The sequence below is a fragment of the Electrona antarctica genome, assembly GCF_951216825.1.
Source record: "Electrona antarctica genome assembly, chromosome: 23".
NCBI lineage: Eukaryota > Metazoa > Chordata > Actinopteri > Myctophiformes > Myctophidae > Electrona > Electrona antarctica.
Window position 1 is genome coordinate 7,880,218 of NC_136804.1, and position 15,899 is coordinate 7,896,116.

The 15,899-nt window shown below is 45.3% G+C and overlaps 1 protein-coding gene across 1 annotated transcript in view; it reads left to right on the forward strand.

Moving 5' to 3' along the window:
• Nucleotides 1-15,899, forward strand: part of dock4b (dedicator of cytokinesis 4b) — a 275,073-nt gene that overhangs the window by 174,614 nt on the left and 84,560 nt on the right. The window contains exons 22-27 of the mRNA XM_079494185.1: nucleotides 119-289; nucleotides 3,213-3,405; nucleotides 7,528-7,664; nucleotides 9,726-9,860; nucleotides 10,895-10,993; nucleotides 15,631-15,725. Of these exons, the coding sequence (XP_079350311.1) occupies nucleotides 119-289; nucleotides 3,213-3,405; nucleotides 7,528-7,664; nucleotides 9,726-9,860; nucleotides 10,895-10,993; nucleotides 15,631-15,725 (830 nt within the window). The remainder of the gene's footprint in view (nucleotides 1-118; nucleotides 290-3,212; nucleotides 3,406-7,527; nucleotides 7,665-9,725; nucleotides 9,861-10,894; nucleotides 10,994-15,630; nucleotides 15,726-15,899) is intronic.

A 15,899-nucleotide genomic window follows, 5' to 3' on the forward strand; every position in this document is an offset into this window, starting at 1 on the left:
TTTCCTGTTCTTAGTTCATGTTCCCGCGGCCTCGTCGGACGGGCCTCGGCAGCAGATTTGACCTACTTATAGCGTGAGCTTGTAGATCAGCTATTATTTTGTGTCGTCTGTCTTCCAGGCCAGCGAGTACATCTTCAAGTACATCATCCAGTCCCGGCGGCTCTTCTCATTGGCCACCGGAGGGCAGAACGAGGACGAGTTCCGCGTCTGCATCCATGAACTCTTCATGTCCATCCGGTTCTTTCTGTCCCAGGAAAACAAAGGGACCAGTCCCGTCACTCAGACACAGGTGCGTGTGCGTGTGGGTGTGCGTGCGTGTGTGTGCACCATTGTGCACACGCCAAGATAAAATATTATATGCACACTTATAATTCTATAATAAATATTGGTTAAATCTATTTGTGAGTTCCATCCATCCATCTTCAACCGCTTATCCGTAGTCGGGTCGCGGGGGCAACAGCTCCACCAGAGAGCTCCAGACTTCCATCTCCAGAGCAACATTAGTGACTTCCTCCCGGGGGATTCCGAGACGTTCCAAGGCCAGTGAGTCGATGCATTTCCTCCAACTGCGCCTTGGTCTGCCCCGGGGTCTCCTCCCAGTGGGACGTGCGCCGAGGACCTCCCTAGGGAGGTCGTGAGTTATCTGACTGAATTTATATTTTCTGAAAAAGCACGTACTCCAGTTACTTTAACTCAAGTACTAAATTTGATCGAACAACTTTCCCTTGTTGTTGAATTGACCAGGAGCATCTATACTTTGCCTCTAGTACTGCGGTTGAGTGCTTTATCCATCGCTGCTGCCGAGTGGCTAAACTGCAAATGCACTGTGCATAGTGTCCTCTAACCCATTTTGAGGCGGGAACCCCTTTTGGTGTTTTAAACATTATGTTATAATTTAGCTATTGGAAAATAGCAGATCTACAAGCTCATAGCGCGCCACCGAGTGGCGCGCTACGAGCTTGTAGGTCTGCTATTTTTGAAAAATCGTGAAAATGTGGCGCAAATCTTTGAATATATATTCTTTCACAGCGAACGTTTTAACTCAAATCTTTGCTTCTGCTGGTCCCCGGAACAACATATTTTCAGATGGGGGTCGGTGGCCAAATACATATCATTTTTGGGGTTCTTGACATGAAATATTGAGCACCACAGATATAGAAACATGAGGTCTTTCAGAAAATGTTTCATGATTTAGAAGACATTTTTTAAATTTCGACGTCAGGCCTAAATGGGTTAAAGCTGTTCCGCTTGCACGCCACACAATGTCCTGTTTCCAGATGGACCCTGTTTTAATTTGGTCGCAACCGGGTGGTAAATGGTGTGTAATTGGATTCCGTGCTACTGGAGGGTTCTGGAGTGGCACAGAGGCCCAGTGCCAGGTGTCTGTGTCTTTTTCTTACCCACATAAGCCCTGTTATACCGCGTCATACAATGAGCACTAGTGGAAATAAGATCTATAAGCTCAGAACGCGTCACATTGTGACATATTGTGAGCTTGTACATCGGCTAAGTTTTGAAATAATAGAAAACAAACACATTTATTTGACATTTTAAGGGATTTGTTTTGTAATTATTATTTAGGAAATATTTGCCAAAATAGACACATTTGGATATTGATAATCAAACGTATCAGACAGTCTACATTTCCCAAAAAGGAAATTAATCAGTCTGACCAGAAGCAGTAATGAAACAAATCCCCACCAGTGATACAAATTAATTAATGCCCAGAAGGGGCGATATCAGAAGCAGAACACCGCCTCTTCCTGCCAGCAATTCTCTCACACTCTGCTCATATTCAACAAGAGCAAAGCAAAGCCGGCCCAAAACGCCCACCATAACTCCAATTATACGGCAACAACAGCTGCACGTGGGTGTGCATGAGCGAGGGAATGGTGTCCGGTTGTGTGTGTGTGTGTTTGCAGACGACGCACGTGGTTCTCCCATGTGATTGTGAGTTGCGTCTGTCCTTGTTCCGCTATATTATACCTCCTGCTTGTGTCTCTTCACATACTGTAAGATCCACACTGGGGCGACTGTGGCTCAGGAGGTAGAGCAGGTCGTCCAATGATCCATGGGTCGGCGGTTCGAATCCCGGCTCCTCCTGTCTACATGTCGAAGTGTCCTTGGGCAAGACACTGAACCCCCAATTGCTCCCGATGTGCTGGTTGGTACCTTGCATGGCTTCCGCCACAATCGGTGTATGAATGTGTGTGTGAATGGGTGAATGTAATGCACAATCTATGTAAAGCGCCTTGGATAAAGGCGCTATATAAATGCACCATTTACCATTTTACTGTTCATTTGAGGGACAGAAGTGTCACTTGTGTGGGACAGGGGGGGCGGGGCGAGGTTACCAACTTATTACTTAAATGACTTGATGTCATATTCCACCACATTTTGTTATACCGCTCTAGCGTTTCTTAACCCATTTAGGCCTGACGTCGAAATAAAAAAAACGTTCGCTCTGAAAGAATATATACCTATTCAAAGATTTGTGCCGCATTTTTACGATTTTTCAAAAATAGCAGATCTACAAGTTCATAGCGCGCCACTCGGTGGGGAAGGAGAGATGAGGTTTTATTGAAGTTTGTTTGTTTGTTTGTTTATTTATTGTTTCTGTTTTTCTACCACTTTTTCAGCACTTTGCGCCTGCTTGCTCAGGGGAGAAGGGACTGAAGAAGGGACTTCTGCTATTGAGAAATAGCAGATCTACACACTCATAGCGCGACAACGAATGCCGCACTACAAGCTTGTAGATCTGCTATTTTTGAAAAATCGTGAAAAGGAGTGCAAATCTTTGAATATATATTCGTTCACAGCAAACGTTTTAAACTCATATCTTTGCTTCTGGGGGGTCCCTGGAACAACATATTTTCTGATGGGGGTCCGCGGCCGAATACATATATGTGTCGCTACATAAATGTGGCGCAAATCTTTGAATACATATTCTTTCAGAGCGAATGTTTTTAACTCGAATCTTTGCTTCTGGGGGGGGGGGGGGGGTCCCTGGAAAAACATATTTTCAGATGGGGGTCTGCGGCCAATTACAGATAATTCTGGGGCCGAATACATATCATTTTGGTGGTCCTTGACATGAAATTGTATCAATTGAAAACCACTGATAGAAACATATGCTTTAGAAGACATTTTGTAGATGGACGTAACTTATGATTGTGATGATTTGTGTTGTACCATTAACTCCGCTCCATTAGGCGGTGTTCCTGCGGACCTTCCCGGCCATCTATGGCGAGCTGTTGAAGATCTTCACGGTGCGCGAGGTGGCCGGCTTTGTGCGTGAGACGCTGGGCAGCCTGCCCGCCACGGCCCACGCGGAGTGCCCCCTGGAGGCCGTCAAGCTGCAGTGCATCGTCAAGACAGTAGAGAGTCAGCTGTACATCAACCCCGGTACGTACGGTGGTTTCCCAGACCAGGCGCACGCTTCACAATAACCCCTTTTGGTGTTTTAAGCATTATGTTATACTTTAGCTATTGAAAAATAGCAGATCCGGAGGGCATGGTGGCACAGTTGGTAGTGCTGTCGCCTCACAGCTAGAAGGTCCTGGGTTCGATTCCCGCTCAGGACGCTGTGGGTCCTGGCGGCGTGTTTCCTCCTCCGCGTCATCAGTGCCCATACCCGAGGCGGGGTTGGCGAAAGGGCCTTTCTGTGTGGAGTTTGCATGTTCTCCCCGTGTCCCCTAGGGTAGGTACCCTCACAAAAAACATGCAGTAATCCTGGCCTCTAAACTGCCTCCCCCTGGCCAGCCGGGGCGCAAGGAACTGGTTGGAATAACGTGTTCCTTCCACGCGCTACGTCCAACCAGGGAAACTCCCCCCTGTCAGGTGAAAAGGAGCAACTTGGACACTCGGGCATGAAGGAAGCATGAGTTCAAGTCCGTTGCTCTCCCCATGTCCCCCATATATGGGGACTAGGTTGGCGGAGGGAGTGTAGAGCCCAGGATCACATTAGATAATTGGCACTGGGGTGAAACATGGGTTACAAAATCGTGGGATAAAAATTAAAACAAAGAAAAATAGCAGATCCACAAGGACTGGAACCATTGTGGGAACCCATTTTGGTGGGTAAAACCCCTTTTGGTGTTTATGCGCGCAGTGCATAAAGAACAGAATGTAGATACACGCACGCACGCACGCACGCACGCACACACACACACACGCACACGCACACGCACACACGGTAGTATTGCTGAATAAACCGTTTTAAACTCCCTGCTTCATGCGTGCTCGAACAAAACGCTGACTTTGATCAATGCTTCACACGGTTGTCATGCTGCACACGTGCCTCAGACACACACACACACACACACACACACACACACACACACACGTGCCTCATGCCATTAGTCTGTGTTATATACAGTACGTACAGTACCTCTGGCTAAAAACTCCACACAGCAGGCGACTCCACAGCAACGCCGGCCTGGGGATAATTGTCACACACACACACACACACACACACACACACACACACACACACACACACACACACACACACACACACACACACAAGATTTGAGTTAAAAACGTTGGCTCTGAAAGAATATATATTCAAAGATTTGTGCCACATTTTCACGATTCATCAAAAATAGCAGACCTACAAGCTCGTAGCGCGGCACTCGGTGCCGCGCTATGAGCTTGTAGATCTGCTATTTTTCAATAGCTAAATTATAACATAAACATCATACCAAAAAAAATGGTGACGTGCACACGCAGGTACGGAACAGGACGGTGCACGTGTGTATAACACACACACACACACACACACACACACACACACACACACACACACACACACACACACCTACGGCGCGCAGGCTCACCGCGTCGCTGAATCCTTGATTAAGATGATAGATTATACAATTATAGTAGAAACGTTTTATTTGCGATGGAGGGCGAATATAATGTGGAAACGTGTAAATTGCCTTGTACACAATTAAAGCTGTGTTATTTTAACCCTGCTGGGTCCATGTTATAATTGTCCATTTGGGCATGCTTTTGGTTTTTCTTTTATAAAACACGTGAATATATTTTTGGACATTTTTTTTAACACCACAAATCTTGTACAGGGGTCCTTTTTGCACAAAATCTTTTCAGATGGGGGTCCGTGGCCAAATACATATTATAGCTTAGCGGTCCTTGACATGAAAAGGTTTGAGATCCACTGGTGTAATTGATAGAAAATATTTTGGGTGAAGATGAGGTGAGGAAAGAAACAAATAATCTCAACATCATTGCCTCAGTCTGTCACCAACAACTAAGGCTTTCATTTTCACTAAGAGGTCACCTATAAAGGGACAATACTACACAGCAACATTATGAGAACAAATTCCACTGTGGTAATGTGTGTGACAAAAGAGTAGGACTGTGACTTTGATCCACTGAAACCTCTCATTCTCCCCATGAGGCTGTCAGCTGAGACTTTTGGCGCCATCTGCTGGCTAGAACCTCTACTATACTTCACCTCTGCATTGAGCTCTACTCTAGTCCCAGTTTTCTGAAGGCGGCATACCTATTTCCTGTTCATTTCCTCATAGCTTTGTTTCATTGGCTCGGAAGCTGAGTTTGAACTGCAAACAACACGACACCTTCAAATGTGTTTCCAGTTCAAATCTGCTGCTAAGCCATTGAAGCTATGGGAAAATGAATGGGAACACGAAACATATGTACGTACAGTATGTATGCCCAGTGGTGTAATGGTGATTTTTTACCACGGAACGTCACGTGCACACGCACGCACTTGCGCGCACGCACCTACACAGAGCAGCTGACAGCCTAGCCTATATTGTTTATAGTGTATGAGAGTTTTACAAAAGTAGACTTTTTTTATTTATTTTTATAATTTTTATCCCACGATTTTGCAACCCAGTTTTTTCACCCAGTGCCAATTATCTAATGTAATCTTGGGCGCTACACTTCCTCTGCCAACCTGGGGGGGCAGCGAACTGACCTCATGCCTCCTTCCATGAATGAGGAGTCCAAGCTGTTTCTTTTCACCTGACAGGGGGGAATTTCCCTGGCCGGACGTAGCGCGTGGAAGGAACACGTTATTCCGACCAGTTCCTTTCCCCTCCATCAGGCGCCCCGGCTGGCCAGGGGGAGGTAGTTTAGAGACCAGAATTACTGCATATTTTTGTGAGGGTACCTACCCTAGGGGACACAGGGAGAACATGCAAACTCCACACAGAAAGGCCCTTTCGCCAACCCCACTTCGGGTATGTGCACTGATGACGCGGAGGAGGGAACACGCCCCCAACGCCCACAGCGTCCCCAGCGGGAATCGAACCCAGGACCTTCTAGCTGTGAGGCGACAGCACTACCGACTGTGCCACCGTGCCCCTACAAAAGTAGACTTAAAATACTCAGACAAACTTCTTTACTGCACAGTAGCGGAACTAAAACGTTTGCTTTGGACGAATCGGTTCTTTGATGGTGGAGGAGGCATTCTTGTTGTGTGCCGAACAAACAGCAGCAGTACTGGCAGTCCCGGCCCCTACCAGGGTCCAGGAAATTATTCTCCGTTCATTTTCCTCATAGACATTTCAGAAAGTATTTATTTAAAGACGTTTACGCCACGGACAAAGCCAACTCTTGTTGGCTCTTGTCTCATGACAATAAACACAATGTTTTGGGCCAAACAAAGAATTAGAAAGTAGAAAAAAACGGCAGGTTACAACACTTTTTTTTGGTTGTTTTTCTTCTTTGTAATTATTTGTTTGATCCAAAATATTGTGTTTGTTGTCATGATTTGTCACGACTCGAGCATGGCTTCGTACGACGCTTGAAAGGTCTTTAAATAAATACTTTATGAAAATGCATTGGGATTTATTTCCTGGGCCTGGCGTCGTCATGAAAGGGGGCGGGACTGCGACGCTCTATACCGGAGCCATACTGCTGTGTCAGTGTTTCTTACTGGCTTACCGTGCGGTGTATGAGAAGTTAACGTGCGCATCAGGTAAACAGTTAAAGCTGTTGTTATGCAAAGTAGTAGCTACTTGAATTGGGCAGGATACTTGACACGGTGTGAAACTGTTAAAATAGGGGGGTGGCCACCGCCAGTAAACCTAGACAACTCAGCACTGGGTATACTTGGTGCGTCTTGGAAAATCTCGTGACCCGAGGTTAGGTGCGTCTTCTCTCGAATCTAGGGGGACGCGTTGCACGTGCACCGCCCTGTTCCGTATACCTGCGCGTGCACGTCACCATTTCTTTTGGTATGACACCACTGCGTATGCCGCCTTCTGAAAACTGGGACTATACAGTTATTCTCATACACGTTGTGCGTTTGTTTGTTGTGCTCGTCTACAGTATACGACGCACCGACATAGCACACTTGACACATAGCGTCCATTTCTTTATCAAAAGATGCACGTGAATACACCTGCACACTTTCAATACATAATGTTCATGTAATTGCTGTGTGTGTGTGTGACACGTGCGTGCACGCGCGTGTGCGTGTGTGTGTGTGTGTGTGTGTGTGTGTGCATGCGTGCATGTGTTTGTGTGGTGCAGAGTCGCGCTGTGTCCTGCTGCCGGTCGTCCTGCGTCTCCTGCATGCCCACATGCAGGAGCAGAGGGATCTGGTGACGTGCGCGCGCATCCTCACCAGCATGCTGTCACTCATCGTTAAGGAGGAAAGCACCACGGGGGTGAGTGGCGTACTGTACATGGGGTTTAACCCATTTTGGGCGGGAACCCCTTTTGGTGTTTTAAAGGAGCATTCAGTGATTTGGGTGATTTGGAAAAAAACCCGGTCCACCCGGTAACAAGATGTGCACATGCACACGCTCTACAGTGGGGGAAGTACAACAGACCAACAGCACACGCACCAATGCCAGCCACACTCGATCATGATTGGAGGAAGGCACCTCTCATCCTGATTGGATGAAAGCTTTGCCACCCAAAGCCCAAACCGAAACTAGGGTTTTTTGACCCCAGGGGCTCACTGGGAACAGGGAGGAACTCCTTTATGGTCAGCACACTTTATAGTAGGGAGGATTATCCAAAAAATAAGAAAAAATAAGTGATAGTTGAATTAAGTGAAATCACTGAATGTACCTTTAAGCATTATGTTATACTTTAGCTTTTGAAAAATAGCAGATCTACAAGCTCGTAGCGCGGCACCGAGTGCCGCGCTACGAGCTTGTAGGTCTGCTATTTTTGATGAATCGTGAAAATGTGTCACAGATCTTTGAATATAATATTCTTTAAGAGCGAACGTTTTTAACTCAAATCTTTGCTTCTGGGGGAGGTCCCTGGAACAGCATATTTTCAGATGGGGGTCGGGAGCCAATTACATGTAATCTTGGGGGTCCTTGACATGAAAATGTTTGAGAACCACTGACATAGAAACATAGGGTTATTCAGAAAACTGTCAGGATTTAGAAGACATTTGTAGAATGGTTTCCATGTCAAAATGCAAGATGCAAGAAGGTGAGGTCCTGGGACCCCCAACGGTCCTTCAGGACCCATTCAGGAGAGGAACTCCTTTCGGTTATACTTTAGCTATTTTTTAAGAATCTTGAAAATGTGACGCAAATCTTTGAATATATATATTATTTCAGAGCGAACGTTTTTAACTCGAATCTTTGCTTCTGGGTGGGGTGCCTGGAACAACATATTTTCAGATGGGGGAAATAGTTTGAGAACCAATGACATGGAAACATAGGTTTTTCTGAAAACTCATGATTTATAAGACATTTTGTAGAATCTGGTCTCAGGTCTAAAGGGGTTAACCCACATAAAGACCTGAGTCTGTTTCTACAAGCGCCTTCGTTCTCACAATTATTATAATTTTTTCTCCAAAATAGCAGATGTACAAGCTCGCAGCGCGGCACGAAGTGACGCGCTGCGAGCTTGTATATCTGCTATTTTTGAATAGCAGAAAATGATGATACACAGATGCTTAATTTGCTTTACGTCCACCACTGCTGGGATGAGGAAGTAGGAATGTCTGAATCGCTGGTTACTTAGCAACAGCAGTGAAGCAGGGCTGTGGCAGGTGTGCCTGTTCCCTGCTGCTTATAGGACCTTTTTTTTAATTAAAACCTGTGCTGCTTCCAAGACCTTTTAATTAAAGCCTGTACAGATTAAGCACTGCATGGGCTGGTTGGATGGAATGTTGTTGATCTTTAAAGCCACACCTACAATCATTAGCCTTAGAGTGGATCTGTGATCAAGGTCTACGCTGGTCTGTTTGAAAATCCAATACGAGAATGGTCAAATGAATAATTCAAAACACACACACACACACACACACACACACACACACACACACACACACACACACACACACACACACATACACACACACACACACACACACACACACACACACACACTTTACCTCAGCTGCATTCTCTCACTTGCACTGTCTAGGCTAGAAGACCTGCAGACACAAAGAAGAACAGAGATTACATTATGTATTACAACCGGATATTTGATTAGAATATAACTAACTCTCACCGTGGCGGTAATTCACTGAATTGTAAAATGTAAAGCCTGGGACGTGTGTGTGTGTGTGTGTGTGTGTGTGTGTGTGTGTGTGTGTGTGTGTGTGTGTGTGTGTGTGTGTGTGTGTGTGTGTGTGTGTGTGTGTGTGTGTGTGTGTGTGTGTGTGTGTGTGTGTGTGTGTGTGTGTGTGTGTGTGTGTGTGTGTGTGTGTGTGTGTGTGTGTGTGTGTGTGTGTGTGTGTGTGTGTGTGTGTGCAGGAGGCGGTGGTGTCGGAGGAGGTGGAGCTGATCGTGGACAGTCTACTGGGGGTTCTGCTGAGAACCATCCTGGAGATCACCAACAGACCCCAGCCCACAGGGGGCGCTCTCCGCTTGCAGTTCCAGGACGTCACCGTACGTTGCTTCTGTGTTTGTTTTCAGCATAGAGTCATAAAGGATAGAGGGCGGCCCCTGCTTATTCATTTCAGTGGAAGTTGCTCAGTGGCGTTTTGAAGCACCCGGAAGAACGGTCTACTTCCGCATTTTTATGATTCGGACAACCAAAATTTGGTGTCCAAAATGCCGAAGTGCTCAATGTTAAACCCCTTTTGGTGTTTTCAGCGTTATGTTATACTTTAGCTATTGGAAAAATAGCAGATCTACAAGCTCATCAAATCTTTGAATATATATTCTTTCAGAGCGAACGTTTTTAACTCCTATCTTTGCTTCTGGGGGTGCCCGGAACAACATATATTCAGATGGGGGTCGGCGGCCAAATACATCTAATTCTGGGGGTCCTTGACATGAAATAGTTTGAGAAACTGTGTTTACAGAAAACCTTTAGGATTTAGAAGACCTTTTTTTAAAATTCGGTCAGGTCTAAATACCCCAGCTGCGCGGCGCGGTTTCCTCGTGTTAAATGCAGGGGTCCGCCTGCAGTTCCAGCTTCGACCACTATACGTCTTGTGGCTTCAACGCTGCACCAGCCTTTCTGGGGGACTTGGTTTTCAGAAAAGACAAACTAAAAAGAAGGGAGGGAGGGGGTGGGTGTGGGGGAGGGGGGGCGTGGGGCATGGAGAGTAAGGAGAATCAATCGGCGAATGAAAATGTGTCAAGGAGAAATCAATGACACGAGAACGTTTGAGAACCCACAAGTCTTAGTTACTTTGGAGAGTATACTTTCCAAATCAATACCCGTATAGTGTGATAGTTCTCTAAATTCAATAATACCGGTCCGTCTCGTCTTCTTGCTGATTGCTGTATTGGTGAGCCAACAAGAATATTATCCTCATCAACATGATAGCGATGAGGACTGCAGTGATGAAAATGATGAAAGTCATTCTCATTTTTGTTTGTTTTTTGTTTTTTGTGCGTGCGTGCGTGCGTGCGTGCGTGCGTGCGTGCGTGCGTGCGTGCGTGCGTGCGTGCGTGTGTGTGTTGCGTTGCAGGGGGAGTTTGTGGCGTGCCTGCTGGCTCTGCTCCGTCAGATGAGTGACAAACACTACCAAAAGCTGCTGCAGAAATTCACCAACAAAGATGACCTGAGGGTAGGAACATGCACCTGTGTGTATGTGCGTGCGTGCATGTTGCAGTATGTTAGCAACACAATGCGTTGTGAGGTTGTTATTGTCAATACTTTGTGCGAAGGGGGTCCTTATCACAAATATACACAAAGAGTACAATAGACAGAACATTACAACAAATACATCCATGCCTACATGAACAAGGACAACATAACAAAAAACAAAGGCCACTCCCACCCGATACCAGTGATCACCCACAAAATAAAAGACTTCATGCATTAATATACCCATGCAAAGCCTGCTCATGTGTATATCGCTCTCCTTTCCAATTGTTCCCCCCTGCTGGGCCCCCTCTGGCCCGCCTACTTTGGAAACCTGTAAACTAACAGTGGCCGCCCCATCCGTTCAAAGTGAAACCTCATCCTGAATATAGTCGGAAACCTAGTATCTCTCTGAAATAGTGAACATTGCAGATCTACAAGCTTCTAAAGCGATGCATCGCAAAGCGTTTGAGCTTGTAGATCGGCTATTTGCACTACTTTTGCTTGACACTCTTGGCCCTTAAGTGATGGAAAAACAACAAAAAAAACATAAAAAGTATACAGAAAGATACAAGGTTTCTGCCCGACAGCAACGATACAGCCTGTTCATCTCTTGATTACTGTTCTGGAGTGATTCATTTTCTCGCTGTCTTTTTCTCACCTCCTCTCCATTTCTCGGCGGTCTCCATCTCTCTCTCTCTCTCTCTCTCTCTCTCTCTCTCTCTCTCCATTACCATCCAGCTCGCCCACTCACATCAGCAACCATAAGAACCTCTGAGAAGTGAATGAGTCACCCACTGCAGTGGCGGAAACTCGTGCCGCGCACCTGCATTGTGATAGATAGCCGTGGTGTGCAAATACTGTATTTCTCTCTCTCTCTCTCTCTCTCTCTCTCTCTCTCCTCTCTCTCTCTCTCTCTCTAATGGACTCACTCATCCCCAGACATTCACAGTGGGTGGGCTCACCCACATCGCTGCCTGTGACGTGGGTTTCGAGGGAGAAGTTTTGCTATAACTTTCACTGCAGTCAGAGAGCGAGGGAGAGAGATGGAGAGACAGAGGCATTTCGTACTTGTTGGTTTGCTAGTTTTGTTTATCTGGTCAAAAAAGTATCCTGGAGGGTTTGGTGCTCAAAAAACATCAGCTGCTATCTGAAATAGCAGAAGATGCACGAGGAGCTCCACTCCTACTGATAAAGTAAAGATGTTCTGGGTCAGTCACATAATTATGACATTAAATATGTTCCACAGACAAAGGTCATTTTCTACCTAAAGGGTACGTTTTAACTTTTTGATTTAGCCCTATATACTTAGCTGTACAACGAATAGCGAAAATAGACAATCAGCTCCCTATACATACTGCTCTAGCCTGTAGATCTGTTCATGTTTATACTATATATATTTTTTTTTTTATTGCCATTTTTTTGTTTTAACACCTATATCTCTCTCTCTCTCTCTGAGAGAGAAAGATATTGTGAGAAAACCCCATCACTGAGTTCACCCCACAGGGGACGGATATTGCTATTCTGAGAATACATTATTGTCAGACTGTGAGGGGGGGGAGGTTGAGGCGCCTGTGGCAGCCATCGTCGAACGAAAATGATTATCGCCTTGACGCAGCGAGGGTGTTTTATGTAAGATAGAGGAGACCGCCGCAATCATGCAGCGTTAGTTTGATCCAAACTACTTATCTGGTTGAGATGGATAGCCCTGCAGGAGGAAGGAGACACACTGAGTGCCTGTTTCACCACTTCTCATCAGTGGTGAAAAGTTACTAAGTACATTTACTTAACCCATTCAGGCCTGACGTCGAAATTAAAAAAAAAAAGTTTTCTAAATCATGACAATTTTCGGAAAGATTTGAGGCACATTTTAACGATTTTTCAAAAATAGCAGACCTACAAGTTCATAGCGCGCCACTCGGTGGCGCGCTATGAGCTTGTAGATCTGCTATTTTTCAATAGCTAAATTATAACAATGTTTAAAACACCAAAAGGGGTTCCCGTCCAAAATGGGTTAATGGTTAATGTGGTTAAACGCTAACGTGACATGGATGCGTTCCAGGTCTCAATGGATTAAGTACTGTACTGTAAAAAAACTACTTTCCAGGAAAACAAGTCCAAAGTCACTTTGGGCTTGTTTTCACATTGTACTGTCTGTGACAATCACAGTTCTCTTTGTGTGCACATGAATACATTGTTAAAATGTGTGCGCGCGCATGTACACGCTCGTTAACAAACAACAAAATTCCCCAAGCAATGGTAAAACATTTAGAAACTCACTGTGCTTACAATTTTGATTCACTCCCCAAGTATAGTAATACAAAGTGTGTGCGTGTGCCTGTGCCTGTGCCTGTGCCTGTGCGTGTGCGTGTGCGTGTGCGTGTGTGTGTGTGTGTGTGTGTGTGTCTGCTGCTTTGGAACGGATTAAAGACTCAAATGTGTTGTGTTGAGGTGACTACAAAAGCCTCGTCACTTACAGCAGTGACCTGAGGGATTAGACGCAGCAGAGCAGATGGGCAATTCAGAGAGCAGTGAAACAAGACAGCAGGAAAACTGCTTGCCTTTATTGTTCCACCTCTCCATTTTACTGAGCAAATATCAACTTTAAGCCCCGCGCCAATCTCTCAAACTGACCTCGAACATAACACATAAGGACAAGATGTCGTTTGAAAATCGACAAGCTTTGAGCTTGCAGATCTGCTACTTTGTATTATTTTGTCCCGTAGTATGATCAACTAAGTATGGCATTTACGAAAAAAATAAATTAAAATGTGTGGATCTGCACCGACAGCAACGATATATTGGTCACATGTTCTCATGTTCACGAGTGAGGGGAGGACGGAGAAGGAGATCAGCCGGAGAATCGGAGCGGCAGGGGCGGTATTGCAGTCGCTGTACCGCACTGTTGTGACGAAAAGAGAGTTGAGCCAGAAGGCAAAGCTCTCTCTGTCTACCGAGCAATCTTCGTTCCTACTCTCACCTATGGTCATGAAGTGTTCCTACTCTCACCTATGGTCATGAAGTTTTTCATTGAAGTTTTTTCCCAGAGTATCATTATGTCAGTGTTCCTTGTTCCTTGTATTTTTTTTTATTTTTATTTTTTTACCATGCTCGTCTGGTTACATTTCGTAATATGACATATGGCTGAAAAAACGGCCGAGTTACACTTTTTGTTCACAGAACACACCTGACAAAAGACCATTGATATTAAATATTGATATCATCATCATTGATTGATCATACATTTGATCATAATATTGATGATAGTTAAATTGAATAATTTAAATGCGATGTATATGTATGTGACTTTGTTATAGTCCGAAGGTACATCATATAATTATGTAGTTGGCCCTTGGGTTTTTTTATATTTTCTAATATGGCCCCCTTTGAAAAAAGTTTGGACACCCCTATTCTCAATTAAAACGACGCAATACCTCTGTAGTATTCTAGCCTTCTAGAAGTGGTTCTGTGCGTGTGTGTGTGTGTGTGTGTGTGTACAGTTGGAGGCCATCGATATTGTCCTTTTCTTTTTGCTGAGGTTTGCGTGATCTGCACAAAAGGACAGTTAACCCATTTTGGGTGGGAACCCCTTTTGGTGTTTTAAACATTATGTTATAATTTAGCTATTGAAAAATAGCAGATCTACAAGCTCATAGCGCGCCACCGAGTGGCGCGCTACGAGCTTGTAGGTCTGCTATTTTTGAAAAATCTTGAAAATATTTATTTCAGAAAATTTTTGAGGTCAGGCCTAAATGGGTCAAATGATAAGGGACAATATCGGTGGCACCCAACTGTATGTGTGCGTGCGTGCGTGCATGTGCGCACGCTTGTGTGTCTGGAGACACAGTAATCTCACAAACGGCCGGATCGATCATCGACGCATTTCCGTGTGCACACTGTCAATGGGCCACAGACAGAAGCACCTACAATTGTTCTTCCACAACTCTCTCCACTTTTGTCAAATGTAAAAAAGGGGGCAAACATATCAAGGAAAAAAACATTGGTCTTGAACATGAGAACGTGCTGGCTGTGAGCCATTCAGGTCGCAGTCTGGCCAATCCCGGAAGCCTCACACCATCAAAGAGCGATTAAATAGTTCATGCAGTGTGTGTTGCGTGTCTGTCTGCTTGGAACATTGCCAAGTGTTGGTGTTTCATCTCCAATTTCAGTTTTTGCTGCACCACAAAGGCAGCGAGGGACCTATAATGTTGCACCCTGGTGCTGCTGTTGTGCTTAATAATCATGAGCTACTGGATTTGGTTCTGGCTCGAGGCACATCTCTTTCCTCCTCTCTCTCTCTCTCTCTCTCTCTCTCTCTCTCTGGTCACTTAATCCAGGGGTTCCCAAGCTTTTTTCATAGCCTCTGGTTGCGGCCTCCCTATTGTGAAGAGAATAAGAGATACAAATTGCCAAAAGGCCGATCTGCAAGCTCACAACGCATCGCTTTGCAACGTGTTTTTTTTTTTTTTACGTGTCGTTAAACTGCCATAATACTCATATGAATTGAATTTGAATCGATATGAACATTCTGTGCCTTGAACCAAATAAATAAGCATAAAAGTGAAGGCATTTAATGGCAGCCAGTGGTAAGGTTTCTCCTGTATGTGCATGTGATCCCAGGACTTCCTGCTCCAGATCTTCACGGTGTTCAGGATCCTGATCCGACCGGAGATGTTCCCCAAGGACTGGACCGTCATGCGCCTGGTCACCAACAAGTAAGACCTCTCTGTCCCTCACTCCTGGTCACCAACATGTTTAACCTATCTGTCACTCACCCCTGGTCACCAACAAGTAAGACCTCTGTGTCCCTCACCCCTGGTCACCAACATGTTTAACCTCTCTGTCCCTCACCCTACGTCACCAACAAGTAAGACCTCTGTGTCCCTCAC